The sequence below is a fragment of the Lates calcarifer genome, linkage group LG13 (assembly GCF_001640805.2).
Source record: "Lates calcarifer isolate ASB-BC8 linkage group LG13, TLL_Latcal_v3, whole genome shotgun sequence".
Lineage (NCBI taxonomy): Eukaryota > Metazoa > Chordata > Actinopteri > Centropomidae > Lates > Lates calcarifer.
This window is the reverse complement of record NC_066845.1, coordinates 13,260,878-13,287,050: the sequence shown is the minus strand read 5'-3', so window position 1 is coordinate 13,287,050 and position 26,173 is coordinate 13,260,878. Positions and strand designations below refer to the sequence as shown.

The 26,173-nt window shown below is 42.7% G+C and overlaps 1 protein-coding gene across 2 annotated transcripts in view; it reads left to right on the top strand.

Moving 5' to 3' along the window:
- kiaa0825 (KIAA0825 ortholog) overlaps positions 1 to 26,173 on the top strand; it is a 112,962-nt gene that overhangs the window by 31,120 nt on the left and 55,669 nt on the right. The window contains exons 11-22 of one of the 2 annotated variants that reach the window (XM_018668594.2): positions 237 to 387; positions 2,553 to 2,743; positions 4,303 to 4,509; positions 4,853 to 4,963; positions 6,765 to 6,904; positions 9,886 to 10,062; positions 12,164 to 12,394; positions 12,492 to 12,796; positions 13,039 to 13,145; positions 15,534 to 15,678; positions 18,012 to 18,167; positions 19,599 to 19,693. In XM_018668594.2, the coding sequence (XP_018524110.1) occupies positions 237 to 387; positions 2,553 to 2,743; positions 4,303 to 4,509; positions 4,853 to 4,963; positions 6,765 to 6,904; positions 9,886 to 10,062; positions 12,164 to 12,394; positions 12,492 to 12,796; positions 13,039 to 13,145; positions 15,534 to 15,678; positions 18,012 to 18,167; positions 19,599 to 19,693 (2,016 nt within the window). Of the gene's footprint in view, positions 1 to 236; positions 388 to 2,552; positions 2,744 to 4,302; positions 4,510 to 4,852; positions 4,964 to 6,764; positions 6,905 to 9,885; positions 10,063 to 12,163; positions 12,395 to 12,491; positions 12,797 to 13,038; positions 13,146 to 14,624; positions 15,222 to 15,533; positions 15,679 to 18,011; positions 18,168 to 19,598; positions 19,694 to 26,173 lie in introns of those variants that run through there. The other variant, XM_051075253.1, reaches the window with a different exon arrangement.

The window sequence follows — 26,173 nt, the reverse complement described above, 5'->3', positions numbered from 1 at the left end:
ATGAAATGTCACACTGAACTTTTAGAATAAATCATTTGTTCTTTCATCTAATCATTTCAGCTCATGTTTGTTTGATAGCTCTCTGAATATACAGTAGTCAATTATACATCTGAATTACAGGATTGTGCCCTGTTGGACTCTTGACCCCGACCGTCCCTTTCTTTTTTTCTTACTATTATAGATTATATATTTTCTGTCCCTCCCTTTCAAAGTTTGTTTCCTTCCTCTATGCCCAGACCCCTGACCCTACTGCCCATACAGAAGTACCGAGATACAGTGGACACCTTGAAGGACCAGCTGACCAGCTACTGTATCCAGGTTTGCTCTGCCTGTATTCTTCATGATGCAGAGAGTCACTACTGGGCTGACCCCAAACCATTCTATGAGGTAAAATGTCCTTGCATTTCCCATAATCCGCTTAATTGAGTTTTCTTTTTTACTTAAGACATCTTGAAATATAATTGAATTGCGCTAAACCCTTATATGATAAAATATGCTTAGTTGTCTTTATTTACTTGTTAGAGTTGATGCTTGTGATGCTTAAAATAAATCAGTTGAGCCTGTGTGAGTGTTATTTATTTAAGCCAGTTACACATATAACTACCCCTGTATTGTTTGGTATTTATTTCGTTACTGTCATTGCAAAAAGTGAAAATTCTGATGCCACGCGTCTTAGCAGGCTTGTTCTGTAGAGTTTGAGGAACTCTAGGAATTATACTCGGGAGCTTTCTCCCTTCTTCTTTTCATTTCCACAATGCACCTTTGCCTCCCACTCTCCCTCTTCTAACCAAGCCTTCTACTCTGAGCTCCCTGAGAACATCTGTGGCTTCCATGCTGCCCCAGGGGCTCCAGGGATTCAGCTGTCTGAAGTCTGCAGTCTACACTGGGACTGTCTGGAAACAGCATAGGGCCCCTGGAACTCCCCTACCTTTATGCCCTTAAACCAATCTAAACCTCCCCTCTCTTTCTTACTTTACTCCGCTTTTGCCTTTTTTTTTCTCCCTTTGTTCCTCCCTCCTTCTCTGGGTCACTGGTGTCAGACAGACCTGCTGTGCGCAGGTGTGTGCTTTTGTTCAAGCATGCCTGTGTGCATCTGTACAGATGAATGCATGTGTGGGTGTGCAGCAGCATCTCAGGATGTGCGTTTCATTTGTTGTGTGAATGTATGTATGTATCTGTATTTTTGATGTCTGCATATGTGCAGTTGTATGTATCAGGTTTCCATCCCCTGGATCCGCAGCCTTGTGTCTTGGCTCAGTGCAGCTCCAAAGAGACCCTTCTCCAGCTTGCATTTTTCTTTCTTTTTGTTATTTTACATTGATATTGACACACGAATAGCTGTTGGCAGACAAATATTTAATATGTTATAATAACAGCATATGGGGTCAGTTAAGGCAATCAAAAGAGGTTTAGAACATGACCTTGGTTACCTCCCTTGTCAGGATTTGGCCTTCAGAGCCTGAAGTGAATGCAAAATTTCATACAAAGAAAAAAAAGTTTATTCGCCCCCAGTTCCCTGTCCCAGATTCAGTCTTTACTCTTGCCAGGTTGTCATCCCTAATAGGAATTTGTTCATAGTTGACCTGGCTGGTTAAATAAAGTTTGACTTGTGTGGACGGATAAAACATCCCAGCCACACATGTAGCTGTGACTGCTCTTGGTTTTGATCCAACGTCTGTGTCTGCGTTTGCTCCACCGAGTCCACAGGCGGAGGATGGCGGCCTAATCCCGGACATAGAGCTTGGTCACGCTCCCCATCAACCAGCAATCCCTAAATGACTGGCTCCGGGGAGGAGAGGGAGGGAGAGGAAGGAGGAATCTAAAATATGAGATAGATGAGGTGCAGTGGGAGGAAAATGAGAAGGGACTGAAGGGTATGATGAGTTGAAGATGGGAGGAAGTTGAGGAGTTTTGGACGTGTCAGTGTCTTTGCCACAGACACAGACACACACAGACACCATCCACTGGAGCAGTTTATTGTTGGAGGTTAAACATGAAGATTTCTGGCGAGTTGAGGTAGAAGAGGGAGGTTTAATGAATGAATCCTTCTATATCTTCGCTGACAAAACTGCAGGATGCCAGGATAATCATCCACTTCTCTCCATCTGTCCTCCCCCTCTCTCTGTCTGTCTGTCTTTCTTTTCACTCTTACTTGTCTTTTCTTACTTAATTCAGAAAAGTTCTCGATTTCTACCTTTTTCGCTCTCTGTATGTGTGAGTGTGTATGTGTGTGCAAGTGTGTGCCTGTTGTGATGTGTTCTCCAGTTCAGGACTTTAAAGCAGTCTAAAATCCCAGTGGGGGAAGAAACCCAGGTGCAGAGTGCAGGTGGCGTGACCACTGAGACATCCTGGTGTTGACAGACCTGCCTCTGTCTCTGTCTCTCCCTTTCTTCTCCTTCATGTTTTCCCTCTCACTCTTTCTTTCTCTCCCTCTATTTTTATCTCCTTGTCTCTGCTTTTTTTTTTCTTCACTGTCAATGTCCATATCACAATATATCTTCATCTGTTACCCTACCTCCTCCCTTCCTCCCATCCACCACTTTCTTCCACAGGGCGAGCGCTGTTCCTTTTCAGTGCAGATGTGGTTCTACTTCCTGTGTGGGCTCCGGAGCGACCTGTGGGCAGTCCTTCCGGCGGGGATGGCCAAGGGGGTGCTCGGCCAGGTGCTGTCAGAGACTTTGCAGCTGCTGGTGCAAAGATATGCCAGGGCCCGTCCTTCGTACAAGAGACACCTGCAAATCAGGTACTTATCCTTCACCATTCTGACCTCAGTGATTCATTTGAGACACACTCTCTGTGATAAGAACTAGGCTACTAAAGTGATAGTGGTGATGATAACTGAGAAAACAATCTAATCACAAGGTCCTTTAGTTTTAAGGACTTCCTGTTTATTCTTTTAGTTTATTCTTGACCTCAGAACCAGCAATTAAGAGTCAATTAAGAATCTCTGCTTTTAAGCCAACAAGGATGAGAAGTGCTTAAAATGTAAATAGGAAAAGCTACAATTCTATGACAAGTAGGCAAACTTCATCTCCTGAGGAAGCTCGATATGATCAAAAGCTTTACCCATCTGAATGGGCTTCATTTCTTTTTTAAACATTATGAATGAGCTGAATGAACTGTGAACTCCAGGAGTGATATTTGTTTTCTATCCATTCATTAAGTGGTCCTCCTTATAACGCTTATCCTCTTACGGTTGTTGGGGGCTGGAGCCAATCCCTACCCTGGACAGATGATCAGTCTATTGCAGGGCTTTGTTTTCTATCAAAATTAATTTTTTCATCAGTAATTTGTCAGTTTCCTGGTAATATAATCAAATATAGTCAGTAACCATAGATGTTTGAGCCTGCGTGTGTGATTAAGCTGGTATGTTTTGAACTGCATAAACATCTCTTTACCTTCCTCACATACATCTTCGTATGGCCTACATGAATGTAGATGTTGCTGTATACTGTATGACAATGAATCGGTGATAATTACTGTTGACCCCGTTTTCACTCAGCTCCTGTGGGCCTGATGGTGGAGGTCTGAACATAATGTTAACATATCATAGGCACACTCCCTGTACAGGTTCAAGTGGTCCTCCTCTCCTTCCTTTTTTTTGTCTTTTTTCCTCCAAATACCTGAATGATGACAATAAACAGGTTAAACTGTGACACACCATAAGAGGATGAAAGAGTGACAAAGAGAAAGTGCAGTATACATGTGTAGCACAGCATGATGTCAGTGCAAAGCCTGGTTTATGTTGCTTGGAGATGAGTGCGTTTCTGAAGGGACAGTTGTAAAGTGTAAGGCTAGGCTAAACAGATGGCTTTTCAAAGCGTCTCCAAGTTTTCTATGTGTACAGAACCCACATGGGTACTCTTATGCTGCCTCAGCTCTCCTGTATCAGTCCATCCCTGTGTGTGTCTAATAACGATTTAGGCCACAGGGAAGCAAGGATGAGGAGATGAGAGATGATGAGCAGCTCTTCCTGACCAATTGAGGAAACAGATTTATGGCCGTTTAAATGTAAAAGCACTGACTTTTATAGTGAAATCCAAAGCCAGCAGTACACTTAACTTTGCAATGGTAAAATCACCAGGAGGATCTGTCATCTGAAAGGCTGCGCAATGAGGCTGTTATGTCATGATGTTATGCCGGATGCCAGCCTTTGAAGACAGAGATGTCTTCAGTGCCTTAACATCATAGTGCCTCTTTTCCTTCTCTCTCTTTATGTGTTCTCATGTATTCCCTCACATCTCATCTACTCTGTTTTCATCTATACGTTCACCTGTTCTGTTTGCTCACTGTGTGTCTAAGATGTGACATTACGACAATGTTGCTGTATGTGGAGGAGCTCCTGTGGAGTTTGTGTGAGAGTCCCGAGGCCTTGGTGCGTGCCAACCCTTCTTCAGCAATTACCATCATCGCGGGTGGATCAGACTGGCCGTACCAAATCCACAGCCTTTGTGAGCAACTCCTGACAGTCCTCGTCATTGTCACAGCACCCCTATCTTTGCTCTATAGGTATGGATGCACATTATGTTATTTGTAACAATTAACTAACAATATGACCTAATTATATTAAAGGTTTTCTACTTTAATGACCAAAGATGGTCATGTGGCTGTAGCTGCTGACTCTGAAACTAAGTGTGTCTCAAATGACCATTGATTTAACCACACACTAGACTTTATAATAACATGAGTTGGCTGCTAATGGTAAAAAAATACATAAATTACATGGGTGGACACAATATGTGGTTATATGACATCACTACCTGAAGTAGTGTCATAGAGAGGTGTTGTAGATTTTTTTGTATATTGAAGATGTATTGCTCAAAACTGCCACATGTGATCTCAATTCCTCCAGGACATTTATGATTAATCCTGCAAAGGAATCCATGCCACACCAGCCTGACAGCTCTGCTGCACACTGGCTAAATGCTATCAACCCTGACCTCTTCACAGAGCAGGTCGTACGGTATGTAAAGTACACCCATCATACCATCTATCACCTGTCATATAGCAGGTACACATATAGTATGCATGTTCACACACAAATGCACACACACACACACACACACAACACACACACACACTCTGGTATGCAAAGCCATCACACACACCTCCACCCACGCTATGTAGAGAAACATATGTGTGTGGAGTTATAGCCACACACTGTATGTGCAGACATATAACTTGACTTACCCGTTGCTCAGGGCTTCAAGCTACAGTTGCTGTGGTAATATAACACAGATGCAAGCTGAGAAGGGGAAAAAAAATAAAATAAACTACCGTTGCCGCTGACACTGATTTTGTTTATGTTGATGGTTGCTGAGGGCTTTACACATGAGGTGTCAACAGAGTGCACTCTGTATGTGCATGTGTATACCTGAATGTGCACATGCAGGCATACATGTGTGTACATGTGTGTCCAGTTACTGTTGTGACCTCCACGGTGCAGTCAATCACTCTCTCCCCTCACCCTTGACTCCACCCTCCTCCCCTCTCATCTCTTTCACAGCCAGAGGTGATGTCATTGCGTGCTGATGGAGCACAAATCAAACTAACCCCCACTCTCCTGCTTCTAAGTATTGGAGAGCTGAAATTAGTTTATTTTTATGACCTCTTTATTTCTCTGCTCCCACCTCCTGCCTGCATGCAAGGGCGCCAGGGGGCCTGCCAGTGGCCCGGGGCCAGATCCACAGGTCCTCATCCAGGACCCGGTCTCTGTGGCCAAATCTTTCCCCAGCCCATTAAAATAAAACCCATTGTTATGGTTATTAAATAAAACAATAATAAAATCACAAAGCACATAAATAAATCATCCAGCATTACAGGCTGTAAAGAAGGAATCTGAAGTTATGTTTTCTGGCCTTATATGTGTTTCTGCATTTGCACACATTCATGCTCTGCATTGCCTTTGCACATATGTGTGTGTATGAATTTGTGTGTCTGAATCTGTGTGTCTTGGCTCTGTAAGCTGACCCTTCGCTGTAGCCGGGTAGATTTATCAGAGCAGTTAAAAGAGGATTTCTTCTAGATTTGCAGTCCCAGTGACATCATAAATTGCGCTGTCAGATCGAGGCATAGTTTTCCTCAGTCAAGCAGCAGGGTGCACCCTGCTCCAGCTTTCTGGCTCAAATAGAATGGTTAATTTCTGGGCAGACACCCCCTGTCCAGCCTCCTGCCTCCTTGCTCTTCAGACAAACTCTGTCCATTCCTTCCATTAGATTTTATTGAGATGTATAAAGTAACATGCAGGCACACACATGTCAGCACGCTCTCACACTTGCACACGTACATAACCACAAGCATAGGCACCGAAGGGTGCACACGCACACACACATTTAGATGCACGCACACCAAGGATACGGCTCATTACCCACAGCTGGCTGCAGCCTCTTGGTTATACAAAAGATGTAGGAGGGGGGTACTGCTGTATATTCATGTATTTGGCTGTCTCCCAAATGTTAATTTGCTTTTAGCTGGCCAAGATTAGAGCTAATTCCTTCCCGGTGCACACTATAAGTAAGCCAGAGTGAAGACATTTGCAGACTAAGCTCGTATCAGGAGTGAGTGACACTGAAGGAAGTTACCATTGTGGCATAAACACTATTTCCTCCCAGAGTGTCATCCAAGACAACCGTGACTTCTGTCTTTGTTTTTCACTTGTGAGGCTTTTTCCTTCCTTTGTTGTCTCTTGCTAAATGGACTGCTATCTGTACACTCACCTGACACTGCAGAACTGTCAACTTTGTTTTCCTTTTTTCCACTCTCAGAGATGGCCTTATGGGCCAGGCAGCCTTTGCATGTCAGCTGAGGCTGCTGACCTCTGACCCGGGACACAATCCCAAGTTGCTACTGCGAATGCTGCTGTACAGAGACTGTCACCTGCCCAGAATACTCCTGGAAAACTCTCGTAAGTCTGATTTTACATGGATTGGTTTATGTTAATAGAGGGCACAGTGTCTGTGTAGATGCCTAGCTGTCCATTGTTTACTAGAAAATTGAAGCAACTTCTTTTAATTCTTTAATGTTTTTTGTTTTTTGACCCTCAGTCAATCCTGCAGGGACTATATGTGGGAAGGTGTTTACCAGTGTCTTAATTATGGTGCTCTAAGATCCTAAGCGAGTTATATGGACTTTAGATGAGCTCTATCCATTTTATGAAGTTATCATCAGCATCTTTGCTATCATCATCATTTTCACCTTGGTCATCATCATCACTAAATCAATAGAGCGCAGTAATAAACACTCAACAGGCCCAGGCGGAGCACACAGGCTGACCTTTAAAGATTTTCCCTTCCCTCTTCTCTCCGCCGCACCAGCAACAGTCTAACCTTTAAAGACTGTTGTGCACTTGCACATTAATTCACATTATAGCGACCTCATTAATAACAACTCTCACTGTCTCGTTCTCTCGCTTGGTCTGAGTCTGGCTCAGAGACTCTGCAATGCTTCTCTCTGCACGCTGCCGTAAATCAACGCTGGAAGCGCTGACTCTTGCGTGTTATCACGGTGACGGGCTAATTAACCAGGAAGCAGACAGACAGAACGAACAGCTTGACTGAACGCCTACACTCCCATAAGCCACTGCACTTGCCCACATGTATATACTAGGGTGTTTCTTGGTACTGTACTAAAAATTTTAAATGTGCGAAAAAATGTAAAGCAACATTAAATAAGTATTTTACCTTAAAATAACAGCTTCAGAGTCATTTTGATGGTACCCTGACTTGTAACAAGGAAAATGGTGCCCCTGTCATTCCTACTCTGCACCCTAAATGACTGTTCAGGCTCTATGTAACTTTTGTGAGGTGGTATGATCTCCCACAAGAACTGCACAACTGAGTGATAGTGGCTTAAACTGCTGGAATCAGGTCATTAAAAAGCAGCGTTCATCTCCAATATCGAATGAGGAAACTTACATACTAAAATATCATATATACAGCGACAGGACATCCAGCTACAGAAACCAGGTATTATGAGGAATATACACCGTCTGGCCATGTTTCTGTTCAGTGAGTGGGACTATGCAGCTGGAGCTCTGGTCGCTCAATTTATGTGCTATATTTTCTGTACATGAAAACCATCTAACCGCTCAGACAAAGTTACATTCTGTTGCTTTAAATGTAACTTATTCATAGATAACTAATACAGTGAGTCATATTTCTCAACTCACCAGAAAGCTAGCTAGCAAACTAAATGACCTATTTATTTGCAAAGAGATAACACCTCCTCCACATTTACGATAACAGTTTGTGCTTTTGCAAAATCCCTACATCAGAGTGTACACTATGTCTGGTGCACACACACACACTCATACACATATACTCAACCTTTTTACTATGATCAGTGCGTCTGCTTCCAATTACAGAGGTTTGCAGAGAGGGCCCTTGTGACTGGTTGACTGGTTGTCCGGAAGATAAACAGGTGTATGTATTGGCTATGTATCAAGGTTGGATAAGCTTAGAGACAGGGAGGGGAGGGACAGAGAGCGAGGAAAAGTAGAGAAAGCAACCAAGACACTGACATAGAAGCACAAACATTTTGGAATTATCGTGTGCTGTAGCAGTAGTGGAAACTCCACAGAGAGTGAGAGTGTGCCAGTGCACTGTCATCTGTTTTTCTGAAGTCATCTGCTGCTCTATAATGGGATCATTATTAAAAGGCACCTAGTTAACCTGCCGTGCTCTCCAGCACCCCAAGTGGAAATTAATGTTAGTCACCCCTGTTTCCTTGGACCATTGGAGCCACAGCAGTGATATCCAGAACACCCTCTCCTTAAGGACCAATTACCAGATAGGCAAGGAACAAGATGCCGGTATAACCCACATAATGCCACCTAATAGACTGATTGTGGGTCAGGGTGGTTGACTGCTTTTGAGTGTGTGTGTAAGATGTGTGATAGTAAAAGAGAAAGAGAGTGAGGGATGTAAATGGAACTTAAAGACAGGGGGACAGAGGAAATCAGTTCTCATCTGGCCCTTGAGTGGTGGCAATGCTCCCTACTTGTCTGTTATTAAACTAGCTGATATTACTGGCCCTGTAATGCAGCAGCTAATTTAGCCCTGTCATTTTAAAATAGTCCAGCATTAGTCACAAGGAAGCCGTGCTTTTTTCCATCACAGCGCCCCCTCATTGACTGCTGCGTTGCATACACTCTCCTATTCAGATAGCTGTCATCTCCCACACAGTAGACTGACAGACCGCTGGATGTCTGCCACCTCTGGAGCAATGGGCCTTTCCTCAGCAACCCCTGTCAACTTAACACGCACACACTTGTAACCACACAAAACACATATATAGACATCCATATGGGTTACACACGCACACACCTCCATCCTCAGCCCTGTGCTCAGACAGCAACCCCCACAAGGACACCCTGTCAAAACCTCTTCCTTTTCACTTCCTGTCTCCATGTGCTGTGGATCCCTCAGCCAGGGGCTTTGAAATCTGTTTCTTTTTCTGTTTTTTTCTGGTCTGTTTTTTTTTTCTCCATCTAACACAGATGTGGGGTTTTCTTCCCCTTCTATTCCACAATGCCTTTTGTTCACCCTTTCTGTTAACATGTGTCAGGTTGGGCAGCCTTGACATTTTCCAATGTGTTTTTGTGCGAATAAATCAAGATGCTGTTTCACAGGATAGGGTTTTACATCTTTCCCTACCGACCTCCATAAGGTTGATTTTTTTCTGAGTCATAATTCGGAAAACAGTCATATTTCACCTACACACCCCTAACTGAATGTATGTGTGCATAAATAGTGAGCCTATACATCTTTTTGTACATCCTGTTGTTTTTGTGAAGTGCTCCAGATTATCACATTTCATAAATTCACACATTTATTTGTATTGTGCCCAAAAGTGTCCCACCAGACTATCTCTATTTTTTTTTCTCAGATTTTTGCCAGGAGGGTGCCTCAGAGACTACAGAGAGTTGCAAGGCAGGAGATGACTTCATAGTCACATTGTTCAACCTTTTCAGTTGCTTGAATACTGTTCCCAAGGCCTTGACTCAGGCCCTACAACCATACCTGGAGAAGGCACAGATATGGGAACATCTCTACACACTGGCAGGTAAAGTAGCAACTAGCTGATGTGTAATGTTGTAGTCGAGGGGTCATTACTACAGACTGGCATTACACTTATGTGGAGGTTGATATTCAATGTATTACTAGAGGCCACAAAGCTACATCTTAGTACTACGCTACCCTACATTATGTATCAGTTAGTTTCATATTAATAGAAATGATATACTAATATTAATAAATAGTATATTCATTTCTTGGGACAAATGAATAAATGCAAAAGTAGAGCAGCTTTAATGTCAGTTTTTAATAGTTTCATTGCTCATTAGCAGTGTTACTTGCCTTATAGGGCAGGTTAAACTAATTCTTAAATCAATCACCCCTCAAGATATTGAAACACAGCTGTTGCATGCTTAGAGAACAGGAAATGAATGTTTTATGTAGAGATTTGGCCAAATTTTCTCTAAATGTGTCAGATATATTTCTAAATACAAGAGTAAATCTGCCCACAAAGAATATGTCTTCTTTTCTTTTTTTTACAACTAGTGTTGACATTGCATGCACGTGAGCCAAAGCATGACTTTAATATGCTGTTACAGAGACTGCAATTACTCCCCAACTCTTTCTTTCCGCCTCTCTCTGGTACAAGCTTTGATACAGAGCTTAATCAGAACTCCTGTGGAGTATGGAGCTCTTTTTGGTGGTGATTTTTATATCCTGGGTGAGTGGTAATTATTGTAGCATAAATTAGGGTGATTGGAGAAGAGTATTTGGATGGAGATGGAGCAAGGGAGGGGTCGACAGAGGGAAAGAACGAAAAAGAGATAGAGTGAGCCAGAGAGAAATTCTCAATGTCATCCAATCATCATTTATCCTCACAGGGTAATTAGTTTAATTATTGGACTGTGCCAAATCTTTGTATTATAATTTTGGTTACAGGATACCCCCAGTGCCCCCATTTCTATTTAAACTGTTCACTGAGTTAACTTTCATAGATTACACTTAGAGTTTCACTGTTTCTACACTTGCACTGGTGTTTCATCACACTGTAGCAGGTTGTTTCAAATCAATACACTAGTCAATATGGTAGCGGGCGGTAAAAAGTCTGAAACCCAAGTGACTTTGAAAAATAGGTCTATGTCTCACCTGCCACAGAGTGCTTCTCTTACGAAAAGCTATATCATTTTCTGTTCCGCTCACCTCTTTTTCTATGGGTCTGAGGTCACACATTTGTTAGGCGTCCCTGGAGATTTCAGTGCACTTCCAGTGCTGCCACAGTACTATATCTCTCTGTTGTAGCCTTTGGTTTTACAGCCAATGCCATAGGAAGTTTATGGGTGCCATACAACTTCACGCTGTAGCTGCTCTGCTATCAGTATGAGTGGGATATGAAAGGGCAGAGCGATGAAAGACACAGTGCACCTGGAGGAAGTAGTAAGATTTCTACTGTTAGGCCACCTGGTTTTGATTGAGAACATCTGAATTTAACTTGATATTACTTGCTTTTAGTGTTGATATTTCAACAGAATACCGTAGCAGTCTGTGGATTCACAAGCTATTCGTGTGTCTGTATTTTTCCATTGTTTGAAAAGTTTAATCATTTGTAACACAGACTGAGTGTGCTATATAGTAATGACTAGGTGGACAATACGTTGTTGGAAAAGCCCAATAGTACAATACCTATCATTTGAAATGTAACCCACTCTAATTTTGTAGTAATCATGTAATTTTTACCCTTCATTTTTATGTAAAAAGTATGGCATATCCAAAAGACTTATGATTTAAGACCTTTTATTGTAATACAGTAGTTCTTTCATACAGTAGAATACTAATAAAAGCTCTAACATACAGCAATGAGAGTCATCTTTGTGCTGCATCGCTACTTTTAAGATAATTCAAAACAAGGTGTTTTGTACAGAAGGCAACATGTCTGGTTATTAAATTTAAAGGGATGTCATTTCCTTCACCAGTTGAGTTGTGTTTCTGTCTTACAGCGTGAAACTGGTCATAGCCTAACATTAATTTTGTGCTTGTTCTTGAACAGCACAACTTTCAAATGAAGTCATAATAATGAATGATACATAGAAGTAGTAAGGTTTTCAGTCTTCCGTTTGATATTCTTTCAGTAACTCCTATTCTTCTTCTGTCAGACACAACGCAGACAGCACCATTAGTGATCAGCTGTGTCCAGGCCATAGTCACCAAGTCTACCAACAGCCTCCTGGTACACCTGGTCTCCATGGTGATTGGCTGGCAGGCCACAGAGGAGCCGAGTGGAACCTTATTCAAGCAGAGTGTACCAGAGAGTGTCCTGGCTAAAATACCTAAGGATTGGAACTACGCACCACTGGAAGCACAGGGAAAAGAGACTGCCACTAAGAGTACGTACAGACCAGGTGCTGGATTTTCAAGACAAGTTATTAGAAACTTAAGGGTTGTTCTCCAAAACTAACAGCTAACATTTGTTTCTCCTTCCAGCTGTCATATCCCTAGCCATTCAAGCCATATCCTTCATTTTCACCAACCTGCCCTTGGTTGTAGCGTCTGTGCCCCTCCCTATTCGCTTCTTATTCCAAGTGGCAGAGAAGCACCTCTCCCAGCATGCCCGGCAGCTGCGCGTAGTGGGCCTGTTGCTCTGGGCCTTGCTGGGCTGCCTGATCCAGGGCCTAGAGGTCCCAGACACACTAGAACAGATCAGTGGTATGGCCCTGGACCGTGTGGCAAAGGAACACCTGTGCCTGCTGGCTGAGTGCCTACAGGCTGCCATTGGCATTCAACAGAAAGTAAGGGCAAAGGGTTATGTAATAAAAGTAATAACAACAATAAGTTCAACCATAATTTAGGGTAAGGTAGAGCATTGTACTGTTCTGTTGTGGTATCTCTAAAGTACAAATACTTGTTTTATACCTTATATATATCTAAAAAAAAAAACTGATATCATACATTAATCATAATGATGGCTGATTTGCCTTATGAGTTTATTTCCTCACTCATTTAACTTGGTGGTCTGTTGTGTGTCTGGCAGGGTGTTCCCAAACCCACAGTGCACAAAGTGCTGCAGGCTCTGGAGGAAAAAAGACCCAAATGGACAAACGTGCAGCTGCAGAAGGCCCGCAAGCTCTGCTCAGACAGGTGAGAGGTCAACTGCAGGGATTTAGCCAGAGGATAAGGTCAGAATGATATTGATGTGGTTTGCGTTAATGTTTTCATACATTCAGGAAAGTGGCATACATGTGTTATCCATCATTAGTCTCAGTTGATATTGATTATTGCACCTTCAGCAAAAAATGAAGATTCAATTTATTCAGATAATTTTTGATCATAAAAACAGAATTTTATAAGATGAATTTCCCAATACATAACTTTAGTGATTTATCAATAGCAAGATGAAGGTTGAGGGCTGATAGTCTGATGAAGGAGGTTCAAACTGATCAAACTGACTGATGGTGTATTCAACCACTTGACATTCAGTATAGATACTGAATAAAACAATGAAAAAGAATGCAGCTTAGATATGCTTTTTTAATTAAGCATTCAAATTCTGATGTATCGTATCATCGAGATCATTTTTCATTGAAAAGCTCTATGAGAAAGATCGATGAATCTCAGATGTGTTTGTTGTGGTAAATGACGGACATGCTGTCTGACTGAGTGGACTGCGGGCTGGAGTGATGGGAAAACAGCTTTCATTCTGGGCTGATCTGTGACCTTTGGCTCTGCGTTTTGTAGCTTGTTCCCAGAAATTGCATCTCTGGTTGCTCACTTCATCATAACAAACTGTGGATTCATCTATCCTCATAAGATGGTGATTCAGTGCTGTGGCACAACACGTACAATTAAAAAAATAAATAAAAAAGAATGAAATAAAACCAAAAAAAAAAAAAAAACACTGAGTAGATTATGTCCAGTTCTAGGAAATGCTGTCTGTTTCAGTGACAGGAAGAGGGGATGAGATGGGGGGAAAAAAAGAGACAGGGTGGTGGTGGAGGGGCAGAGGGGGGGGGGGAGTGAAAGAAGAGTGATTATGTATCACCTGTCGGAGGCATTCAGTGGGATCATTACTATTCATTAAACTAACCTTCACAGGGAAGTGACGCCTGGCTTGTAAACAATCAGAATACAGTGTCAGAATGAGAGAGAGAGAGAGAGAGAGAAGAGAAAGAAGTGGATGTATCAACTCCAAAAACAACTGGCACTTCACTCACTGGCATCTCACACCCACACACACACATATAGTGAACCCCCTCTACAAAGAACATTTGCCCCTTGCGAGCCCTCCCACCTCTGTTCCCTTATCCCGCTTTCCCTTCTTCCTTTCCCAGCTGTAACCCCCCCCCCCACACACACCACCACCACCCACCATGCCACCCACCTTGTCTTTGCAAAGTAATTTGTAGAGGAGAAGATTATTGTTCTCCATCATGGTGACCCTGGCTGGGCTGACGGGATGCATACACAGATGAAGATGAATGCAGTTATTCCTTGGCGGAGGTCTGCCTCTTTCAGGGCACATTGGCCCTAATGACATGATTGATAGGCTGTCCCAAATCCGGAGGGGCCCTCATTAATCACCCCGCTGACTGAATCCAATCATCTGCTTCACCTGCACAGTGATGGACAGGAAAGGATACAGTGCAGGTGCTGACACGGATGCAGAGCCACCATCGCCGACAACACCACTGCTGGGCCGCCAAGCAAAGGAATGAGGGGATGTATATGGACGAGACGGGACTCCTCTTCCTTTGCCGCTCTCAATGTCAAGCAGCCAATGGCTGGCTGACAGGCGACACCGTTTCTGCCACCTTGTAATTACAAAGGGGAAGAGAGAGAGAGAGAGAACAATGACAGGAAGTGTATGTGAAGGAGAGGGTTTGATGGACGGTAGTGTGATATCCATCCATACAAGAAGGGCAGGAAAATGATGCTGGCGTCTGCCTGGGTTGGGGACTGTACATGCATGAGGACCTTGACACACAATTACACACACATATAGACACTTAAGAACACATACACCAATCATTTTTAGTGCAGCAGCATCCTTCGGTCAGAATCCCTTATGTATCTCATGAATGGTAATGAAAACAGTGGAAATTATTTTGTTATCTAACCCTCAGTAATTTGTATTTCTTATTCACTTTTACCAGCGTTAGCCTTGACCATGGTTTTCAGAGAGATATTGGAGCACAGAGACATTTCTTTCTTTGCCAAGAATTGGATTTTAAGTTCATTTGCCCTCTGGAATGAATGATTCCTCTAAAAACTAAAAAAAAAAATAATAATTTTGAACTGAGGATTTGTGATTCACCTCATTTTCTTGTGTATAGTAAATTTCAAATTTTATCCCAAATTCCTCTCTAAACTGGAAAATACCTCCTAAACCAGAGGTGGTATCCAGATTCAAGCTGACACCCTCCTTCTTCCCATTTCCTCTCCTTTCTCTTTGCCCCACTCTGTATTTTTTTTCTCTCTTTGTGTTTCTTCTCGCATCTCCCCCTTCTCCCATCTCTGTTCCTCTTTCAGTGTATTTGAGCGAGAAAGGGAGAGCGGAGTCGCTGCAGCTGAACTGACTGAGCAGAAAATAGGCCTGATGCTGCTGGAGGTCTGCCACAAAGCAGGTGGCAGCGACTACCTGAGGCAGATCTATCACATCATCCAAGGCAATGAGGTAGGGAAGCACTCCCTCTCCCCAGCAATTAGGTGGCTGCTGGCCTGAGGCCGCAGGCTGTTCAGGAGGGGGGAGACAGAGGGAAGAGGGCTGCTGCTTGTGTGCAGTCTGCTCGTTCTGATCTTCTGTTGTTCAGGTGACCTCGAGGGTGCAAACCTACAGTGATTTCCTGTGTTATATGCTCACCACATGGAGAGGAGAGGGAGCCACATGGAGTTCCCAGAGTTAGCATAGAGGAGAAGATCAGAGAGAGGAAGAGCACTGATTCTTTTTTAACTCAAGTGGAAGTTATTTTAGCTGAATTAACTTAAAAGGGGAAAAAAAGTTTAACAACAAGAAAAGTAGCAGTTCTCTAGGAAGTGCCCAAGTTGAGTGTTATTTTCCTTTAAATGAACCGCTGGTAAAATAGTATGTAAAAAGTTAACATTACTCCTGTAGTGAAAATCAAACTGAAACATCCTCCATCTACAGTGCACTACATTTATATCTCGCAGTCAGCCTGCTACCACTGTATATCACAAAGACACCAACATATGCTACACTGTGTACTGTATCACATTTACTGCACAATTACTTATTGACCATCCTCCTACCACAATAGCTGTTTCGCTGGGAAAGAACATTAATTATACAATGAGACTGGCAATATTCTGTATTTTTGTCACCACTAGCGAATTCCATTAAAAGACCAATACCAACAGCATTAGTATGTTTCTCAAAACTCTCTGGCATCCCCACCATGTCTGTGACATTCACCTTCATCCCTATTGGTTCCTACTAAGGACATAAATCTTTTGAAGAGTTTTGTAAAAAGGTTAAAAGTGCCGTACTGAGTATTTACAGCAGTAGAATAATTTATGTGGGATGGACTCAAAATAAACTACAGTACAGTTCCCATGTTAATTGGAATGAAAGAACGTGTCATCCGGTGCAACGATGTAGCTCATTTGTGTCCATCCAACATTTTTGGATAACAATGGAAGAATAAGTTATGTCAGTCTTTAGATACCCAGAAAATGCTTGTTAGCAGAATCATTCATCGTTGGTTTTCATCTTCTCATTGAATATGTTTACAGGATGATAGAACATTACCAGACCTTTAAGTAGTGTAATTATCTTTAATGGAGGAATTGCTCTTGTACAATGCAATTATTACAAAGTGTATTCCAGAAAGAAAATGACATAGAAATTCATGACAATAACAATAAAGATAATGGTGACAATACCAAAAGCACATACAAGATTATGTACAGAAGTCACAGTTGTTGTATGTTTGCACCACAGCTCCACTAGCTCATCAGGTGTGCATGAAAAGGGTCAGTTGTACTAAAAGAGAGTGGAGGACCTTCAAAGATCGCTACAGCATCACATAGAGGTATAGGTGCAGTAAAGTCCAAACAGCTAGTTGGTGCTCATGTGAGTGTTGCTGACATGGTTCTCCTATAGACTGTTTATTAGGACACAGCATGGAATAACAAAAACATAAGCACCGTATACATTATGCTACTGTTGATAGAATCCATAAACCGCTATAACTCCTATGTAGCAATTTGTGAGCATGTGAATGGGATTCCCAAGCAGGCTCTGAGTTACCCCTGCTAGCAGCTTGAGTATCTCTATTCACCCAAGGTCAAGGCAAGAACACTCAGGTCAGGGACGGACTGGGCTGGTGGTGAGGTGGAGGGAGAGGGGGTTCGGAGGCCATGTCAAACTGACAGATGGGAATATAGTGGATCCACACCAGGGTGCCCATGTACACACAAACACACATTGAGACATACTGTACACACACTCATTACTTTATACTGTACATTTTGTAAGACACCTACACCAAGTAACCACTCCTAAGGTTACAAAAATAAAGCAGAGTGTGCTGTTGTCCTGAAAAACCTGCTTCTCTTTCTCTACATCTGCACATATTAGTTCTGTGTTCTCATTTCTTTATATCTGAATATTAATTTTGCTTTTGTGAGGCTGAACAGTTGAAAAGTGTGTGGATACTATGATGATAGTCATTACTATTCCAGTCTTGAAAAAGTACTGCAGAAATCCTGTCTGAACTTGATTAGTTTATCAAAAAACAAAAATGCTACAGCAAAAAAATATTCCAAATGTCAGCTACATGCTGAACGTTCTAGTGTGTGCTCTGTTTCAGCAAGTTTGGTTCAGATAGCTTTCAGCTTTGGACAACTTTTTGGCCTTTCTCTGTTGGTCTTAGTTTGTCAGCCTTTTTCGTTACAGAATATTTCACTGTCAGTCTGTCAGAATAAATCTATTTCAACCTCTGTCTGTCCCGTGTCTCTACCCTGTCTTTCCTTCGATCTTGGTTACAGGAACTGTTGATGTCTAAACTAAGTGGAGGCACAGACTCACAAAATGATCCTCCTCAGTTGGTGAACTTTAGCCTTGGCTCTGACAGTCCTGTGGGCACAGCCTGTTTCAACCCTCTACACCAATTTGACCACATTGGCAAGAAGAAGCTGGATCAGGTTTGTCAAGCATTTTTAAGTTATCATCACAGTTTGTTATTTATTCTAGCTCTATGAAATTTCTGATATGCTAGTGATTAATGAGGCTCCCTCATAACTTCATGCCGGTGTTATTTTAACATTCTCCCAAGGCCAGAAGCTTAAAGTTGAAGGTTAGGAGCTGTTTGAGTCTCTAGTGAACTGGATACTGTGGCAGTCTGTGAAGTTGTCAGGTCTTTCTGGGGCTTGGCTTCCCTATTCTCCATAGGTCGCTTCCTTTCCCAAGCAGGAGTCAGACTAGCAGAAAGAAAAGAATACCGAAAAGGTGAAAAGATGAGAGACGTTTTCTCTTTCATAAAAAAGTGAGTAATGTTAAAGGAGAGTGCAGCCTTAAAGTGCACTTCTTTGGGGCTTTGAACCATGTACCCTCTTACCCCAAACTTATCCCCAAGAGTGTCACCGTGATCTTCAGTTAATTGTAGATTTTTTTTTCTTCACTTAAAGGGGATATGTCTAGTTACAGGTAGTATTAGTTCAGTGTTGAGAGTTGTCAGCTTTTCCACTCATTTTCATCCTACTATCAAGGGAAATACCATTGATACTTCACAATCAATCAACAAAAGGCTAGTATTTCTTCTAGACAAGCTTCTGCATGTCTTTCCGCTATTTAGAAATGGATTAGATGTATTTATACATTTGTGATCCCTTATAATGTAGTAGTGCTGCCGCTATTGTTTTTCAAGAACAGGCACGTTTTAATCCTAAGACTTTGCCTGTTTTCGGCTTATCGCAGGAGGCTGCATAGCTTTGCATAGAAACACCCTATTAAGAGAATGATTAAAATGCCTTCTCCGCTTCAGGTGCCTGTGTTGTTTGTCAAATAAAATGGAGGGAGGAGGAAAAAAAAGTTACATCCATCAATCAGCTATGAGGAAGGAGCAGAGGGGGGATGGATGGATGGAGGAAACGAGTGGAGTTCTCCTCCTTTTGTCAATAAAACTCAGCCTGGAGTTAAGAGTGACATTTTGGCAATCAAAGCAATCTGATTTTTATTTGCTTTCCCAATATGGTGCTGGTGTGTTTGTGCATGTGTGTGTGTTTAAGAAAAGGAGAGAGAGAGTGCAGGAGATGGGGGGGGGGCAGTTGGCGGGGTGCCATTGAAGATGGAGAGAAAAAAAAGCAGAGCAGTCAGAAGAGTAACGACTCCCTCCCAAAATTGATTTATCTTTCTATAAATGATGGCTACATCCCCCCAAATGGATTTATAAATTAATTGCTGTCTTATTGGAATAAAAACCTTCTTGTGCGGACATGATTGATCGCCTGGTGTCGGTGGCCTGCGCTGGGGACCCCCCTCCTCCTTTGTTAGTGGGTCCCAGCTGGAGCGGTAATGCACTGATGGTATTAACCCTGATTAATAACTAACAATGTGCTATCCTCATACATCAACAGAGTGCCGTGGTCGACTGGGCATGGGACTGGCCAAGGCTGCTGCCAGCCTATCAGGGCATGAGTCAGGTCACCTTCAAAACTCTGCTGGCCAACAGGTAAAACAGTAATTTCACTTGTTACATATACATGTGTTCACTGGTGGCGGTGTGTACGTGAGTGCGCAAATGCAAGTATCTTTTTGTGTTTTCATGTTTTCATTAGGGTCCTCACAGGTGTTTTGGGTTTTTGAGGAGTCTTTTCATGAAATAAAAGCCTCAGTCCACTGAGGCACGTGCCGCATCAGTAGTGTCTTTACCTGCACAAAATGAGTGTACACATGGGACTCCTGGAGCAAGTTTTTTTTTCTCTCCACAAATTCCCTTTTGACTTAACTTTGGCATAAGCTTTAGTCATTTGGGATCATATAGCCTTGCTGCTCTTCATCAGAGGTTCAAGCTTCCACTTTGTTCAAAGGCCAAGGGCTCCTGTGGCTTCCAGAATGGAGGCTGAGCTGTGGAAATAACTCTTTGGAAAAATGATATAATATGCTGTGTATGTTGAATCATGGCGTCCTGTCTTTGTAAATGCACATTCACATGTGTGACTGACTGTGTAATGTGGACAAAATGTTTGCAGATTTTGGTAATTGAGGTATTAATGCTTTCTGGGTACGTTGGAGGCCTTGAGACAGATATAGAAGTAGTTATAGATGGAAAAAGAGTGGCTGGTTCAGATCTTGATGTCACCTGATTGAAGAGTTTTTCGCCCAAGTCCACCTCTTCTGTGCCACCCCCCACCCCCACCCCCACCCCTCTCGTGTTCTGCTCTGCAACGGGCATAAATATTTATGCAGGTATGTGACACATATTAGATGGCAATACTTCAGGCTGTTCCCTGTTCTCCATTCACAGCTGTCACGCTGCCAGCTATCAGGGAGCCATGGGGCTACTGCACCTTGTCTCCACGCCTACGCCCAATCCATTCTAAATCACCGCCATTGTAACACACACACACACCTTTCTAACAAAGGGCAAGCTCTGCATCTGCCAAGGACACAGGTCTAATAAGGGTGAAGTACGCAGCTCTGTGCTGTGACGAGCTTTGTCGCCTTCGTGCTTCTTCCGTCTCCTCCCCCACACACATACACACACTCCATTCTTCCTCCCCTTATATGCTGCTTTGTTGCATGTTAAAACAGATACTGTCATTGCTTGACTGAGCCAAATTAGTGTTGGGGTATTCACAAATAGAAACTGAATGAAGTGGATATGAAGTCAGATAGGACAAGAGAGACAGAAAAAAGAGAGATTGCACTTGCAGTTTGAGACTGTGAGTGACATGGAGAGAGAGGGAGCAGTCAATACTGACAAGGCACCAAAAAAGTATGAGGGAGGATGAGAGTGGGAGGGGGTAAAGGTTATATAATTCACCCTAATCTCACAGTATCAAAGTGTCTGAGATTCTGTCATTTGCCTCATTAGCCTCTCTTTGTTGGGCCAGAGGAGCAGATTTCATGGAGGATTTGGAGAATGGCTTTGGTTTTGCCTGAGACGCTCGCACAGAGCAGGAAGTTAGTTTCACGGCTGGCGACATGTAAGCTGTCAAAGTTTTCCTCAGATCCATCTCTGACTCAAAAATATCTCTCAAGCTATAGAAGGCCATTCACGGGATAAGCTCACTGATGTCGGATCCACTGATCCATTTGTTAGTGCAGATAAGGATAATGCTTTCTGCGTAACCGCAGACTGAAGTGCCCTCGGCTGTTTTCACAGAGGCTTCACAACAATTACTCTTTTGCTACCTACAGTTGCTGGACAAACCACAGGATATAATCTTACACAGTTGACAATATTAATAGTAATGACGCTGGCTCACACTGTACAAAAAGACCTATCATTGTGACCTTGTGGCGATCTGTATTTTCTATCTTGTAAGTTTTAGTCTCCTTGAATGACTTCCCTTCCTTGTACACAGCCAATAATTTTTTTTTTTTCACTACCCGGACTGTGTGAGTTAGCAGTGTGGCCCATTGGCCTCCTATATATTGTTACAGTGGCAGGACAGTTATTGTGCCCAGGGTTTATATCACATTCTAATGGAGCAAGGCTATGAGTTAAGGGCGGTAGGCTTTTACACCCAGGCTGTTAAATCACTGTTCAGATGACTTCATTAGCAGAGCAGGACACATGCTGAGACACTTGCGCCTGCACACACACACACACACACACACACACTTTCACCCTGCCACCTTGATGGTGTAACATCGGGGCCAGACAGGAGGGAGAGTGGATTTATACAGGTGTGTGTGTCCTTCTTTGTCACCTGTCACTTCAGTTCCCTCAGCACGATGGCTCATCCATCATCTGCAGATTGAGCTTTTCAGCAGAAACCAGACTGATTAATACTACCCCAGGACCCCCAGGGTTGACTGGCTGACTGACTGACCTGGCTTCCTGGCAGGCTGGCTGTTTAAATGGATAGATGGACGACTTGTGGGTGGGCTAACTTTTTAGCCTGCTTGTTTGCTGACTAAATGGCAGGCTGGCTTGGTTAGGTACAATGATGTAGGAAGAAGTGATCAGTGGAAGTTTAGCTGATTAATGACAGGCTAAATGATATTTTGACCAAATGGCTGGGAGGCCGACTAACCTGTTGGCTGCTGGTCTGCTTTGATGAATGACAGGTCTCAAAAATGGATTGATGAATGGGTAATGGATTGACTAGAAGAATAACTGTCTGACTATTTGCTGATGGGTGGAAGCCGCACTCCCAACCTAGTTTAATCCAAATGAGAAGTTCCTATACAGAATCTGTAGTTGTATCTACACCGTCCTTAATCTCCTAAATTAAATCCTACATTTCCTAGGAAAACTTTTTAATTTTCTATACTTAAATTCCGTCAGCTAGCCTATTTGTTTCATACTGATGTACTGTTGACTTATGAAAGAGATATATGGCATATCATACAGTATTGAAGAATCAAGGTTAGACAGACCTCAAAAGGACTATGGAATATTTCATATTTGTATCAACCAACCTGATATATATTCATTCATTTCTTTACCACAGGTCTCTATCAGCTTTAAAGTAAGATTACTTTTTTGAAATGCCAAAGTCAATGACATTACATACCAGGTTAAATATATACTTGACATTTCACATTGAACAGATTTTACACCAAAGGTCTGTGTCACCGTGTACTGATGGAAAAATGTCCTCACTGCCTCACTTTTTGACCTCAAGTCACGAGCTGCCCTTTGTTTCTACCCTAGAGGCATGGAGTCAAAGTATTAAGTGATTCAACTGATACTGAATAGTTTCTCTTCAACTAGTGATCTATGAATGGGTAACTCATTTACTTTGTCCTTGATCACCTACTGAAATCCTCTTTTCTTTAGTGAACACTTGTAACTCTTTCACAGCATACTTTTGCACCAAACAGTCAAAAGCAACATAGCCCCTTTGTAGGTTGGAATTAATGGCAGCAATGCGGGCCCATCTCTTTCTTCTATAACTCAGACTGTGATGCAAGGCCTTTATGAACTGTAGTCTTTTATGTCATTTTTCTTTTCCATCCAAGGAAAATAAAACAAATCTTTGAAAAAGTGTGGAGTGTGGGCACAGACCAAAGTCACATTTTAACTGTCATCTGCCAAGGTGACTTTTTGAGGCTCTTTCTTTGTGTCTGTATGTCAGAGAAGGTCCTTTGACCTGGTTGATAAGGGGTAGCCTAGTATGAGAGATGAAGCTTCATGTGTCACAGGGCAGCTCTTCCACTCCATCATAAGGACCTAATCTCACCCAAGGACATTCATGCTTACATCTACAACACCGGTCCACTGCTCCAAGTACTGTTTCCTAAAGTGTGGGACAAAATGAGGACTTGTGCTATTTTTACAGAAATATTCTGAGTAAGCACTTGTCGTTTTATTTCACGCTGACAGTAAGAGACGACTAGCCGCATTGACCCATAGATTTGGTAGCTTAATATGGTAAGCTACTCTGTAACTACTGAACACTAAAGCATTTTCACTGCATTGTCTCATTGTTGCTGTTACCCCTCAGGTCCATAACAATAGCAGTTTGTGGAAAAATGCCAGTCTGTGGCATTCTCTTGCTTGAGCAGCTCCTTAAATTGCGGCGATAGACACTTGTGCTTTCAGGAAGTGGGCAATCGCCATCTGTTCCTGGGCGCTGCCATATGGCGGGCCTTTTTCTCAGGGAATAAAATAAAAACAAATATGTCAGAATGTTCGTCTTCCTCCACGGACGCTGATCAACCTGGGGAGAAGCTGGATCTCAGTGTGTCTGGATTAATGGTCTTACTTTACGCTTCAGGGAATGAGGGAGTGTGTGCTTGTGGTTCGTGTGGCTTCGTGTGTGTCTGTGTGAGTACACGCACATTCCTGTGTGATGAGAGTATGCACATGCTAATGCACATTTATGTACCTGGAAGTATTTCTGGAATCATTTATCTGACTTAAAGGGCGATGTTACCATACCATTTTGAGCAGCTGGTTGCCCTAGTCTTGGAAGCATTAAACAGCACAGGAGAAAAGAGCTTCAAGGTTAGCCAGAGTGACATTTCATGGTTGCCGCTGCCAAAGAAACTAGAAGAAACACTCTCAAGCCATCATCAGGCTCTCCGTCTTGCGAGGCCAGAAATTCAAAAGACTTGTCACTTTTGAAAATCAGGAGAGTGTGATGTGTCATTGAGGAAGGGCTTCTTTCTTCTCTCGTCGATCCCCTTGTGTGTGTCCCCTCTGCTGACTGACAGCTAGGGATGTGAGTTTGTGTTGGTGGAGACAGAATACATCTTTTGTCGGCTTGGTTATACATGGTGTGTTTTGTCTTCGCTACCCCTGGACAGCACTGACACATTGAGGTTTTCATTAGCCGTAAGCAGGTGGCGGAGGAAAGGGATGAGCTTGCTTGCACGAGTTTGTTTCCATGCCTGCCTGTGTGCATCTGCACTGCACCAACTTGTACAGTGTATGCATATCATGGAGGGTGTACATGTGTCTGCCTGCATGTGTGTAAATGTTCACTCTTATATTTCAGAGTGTGTGATATTTGGAGGTTTGCTCCAAAGGCGAATAAATCAGTGATGCCTGGGATAAGGCCGTGGCCCCTCCTCAAACTGCACAGACAAGCTGAGAGGCTCATTAATCAAACGGCCAGTCACAGATGTGATGGCTTCCACACAAACCGCCAGCAGACTGTGAAAGTCACATCCAACAGAGTCAACTGTCAGCCAGGCAGGCAGGCAGGCAGGCAGGCCGGCCGCACTTTTCCTCTCCCTCTCTCTCTCTCTCTCTCTCTCTCTCTCTCTCTCCCTCTCCCTCTTTCCCCTCTGTTGTATTTATCTCTCAGTCTCCCTTTACCTCCACTCACCTCCAGCGTGATGCCTCAGTGTGATACATCTGAAATATTTGTCTTGTCCCTCTAAAAACGATCTGGAGGGTCGAGGCAAATCCATCTTCTCAGAGAGTGGTCATGGTCAAACCATTCTAGAGACACCAGACATCAGTCATTACTGCACATTGCTCTGGTCTCTGTGGTTATAGACGACTCTCCTCTCTGGTCCAGTACAGTTGAACAATATCTTTTTCTCCATCCATGGTTATCCAAATTCTTTTGTAACCTAATTACATTCTAATTCTAATCTTCATTTGATATAAGAAAATTGAGGGGCAATGACTTTGCTCTGGTAAAGGCTAGGAATATATTTAGGTTTCGGTTAAGTTTTAAGATAGGCAAGTCAATACATCTAGCTCTTAGTATATCTGCTGACAAAGTAAGACCAATTTCACCTGTAATTTCCACTGTACAGAGCCTTCAGGGGTACATTCAGGGGTAAAACGTGTATGCCTCCTACATGGAAATACAGTCATGTGAAAATGAGTTTTCCGTTCTCTTTGTGATTATTGTATCACATCTCATATTCCGACCATTTCACTGCTGCAATCTCCCATCCCAAGGGCTTTAAATTGGTTACAATTGTTAACAATAGTTATAATAATATCACCATTCACTGACAGAATTGTTGGTGCATAGCACTCATGCCACAAGGCAAGCTTCTCAACAGGATTATCTGGTTATCCCCCGTGCATTATGAACTTTGTGCACCTGACCTCTTTAAATTTCCCTTCTTTAAACTGTGATTTCAGACAATTTCATAACATAAATAGCAACCTCTGTGATTGTTCCAACTTCCAACCTTGGACGGATAAATAGTTGGAGAGCCTCTGTAACACCAGAGCTAAATGAAAATACCATTTAATCTACTGCAAAGCCCTCCAAGGATGGATAGAAATGCTGGATGGAACAGGGACAAGACAAAGCCACCCGTTCCTGATTAAAAATGGCAAGTCCCAAGGCTCTTCCAATACACTGGGGTATTTGATGGTACAAATATAAAGACAGTGCTCCACACAGCAACAGAAAGCTGTGCTTTTGTCTTAAGTATGGGTAATGCTGTTGGAGGGAAGGAATTTCTCCTGTTATCATGCCAGAATTATGAGGATGACACCAGTGCAGTTGGAGCCTCACACAGCTGAACTACATCTTGCAAGATCACTTTTTGCTACACGAAC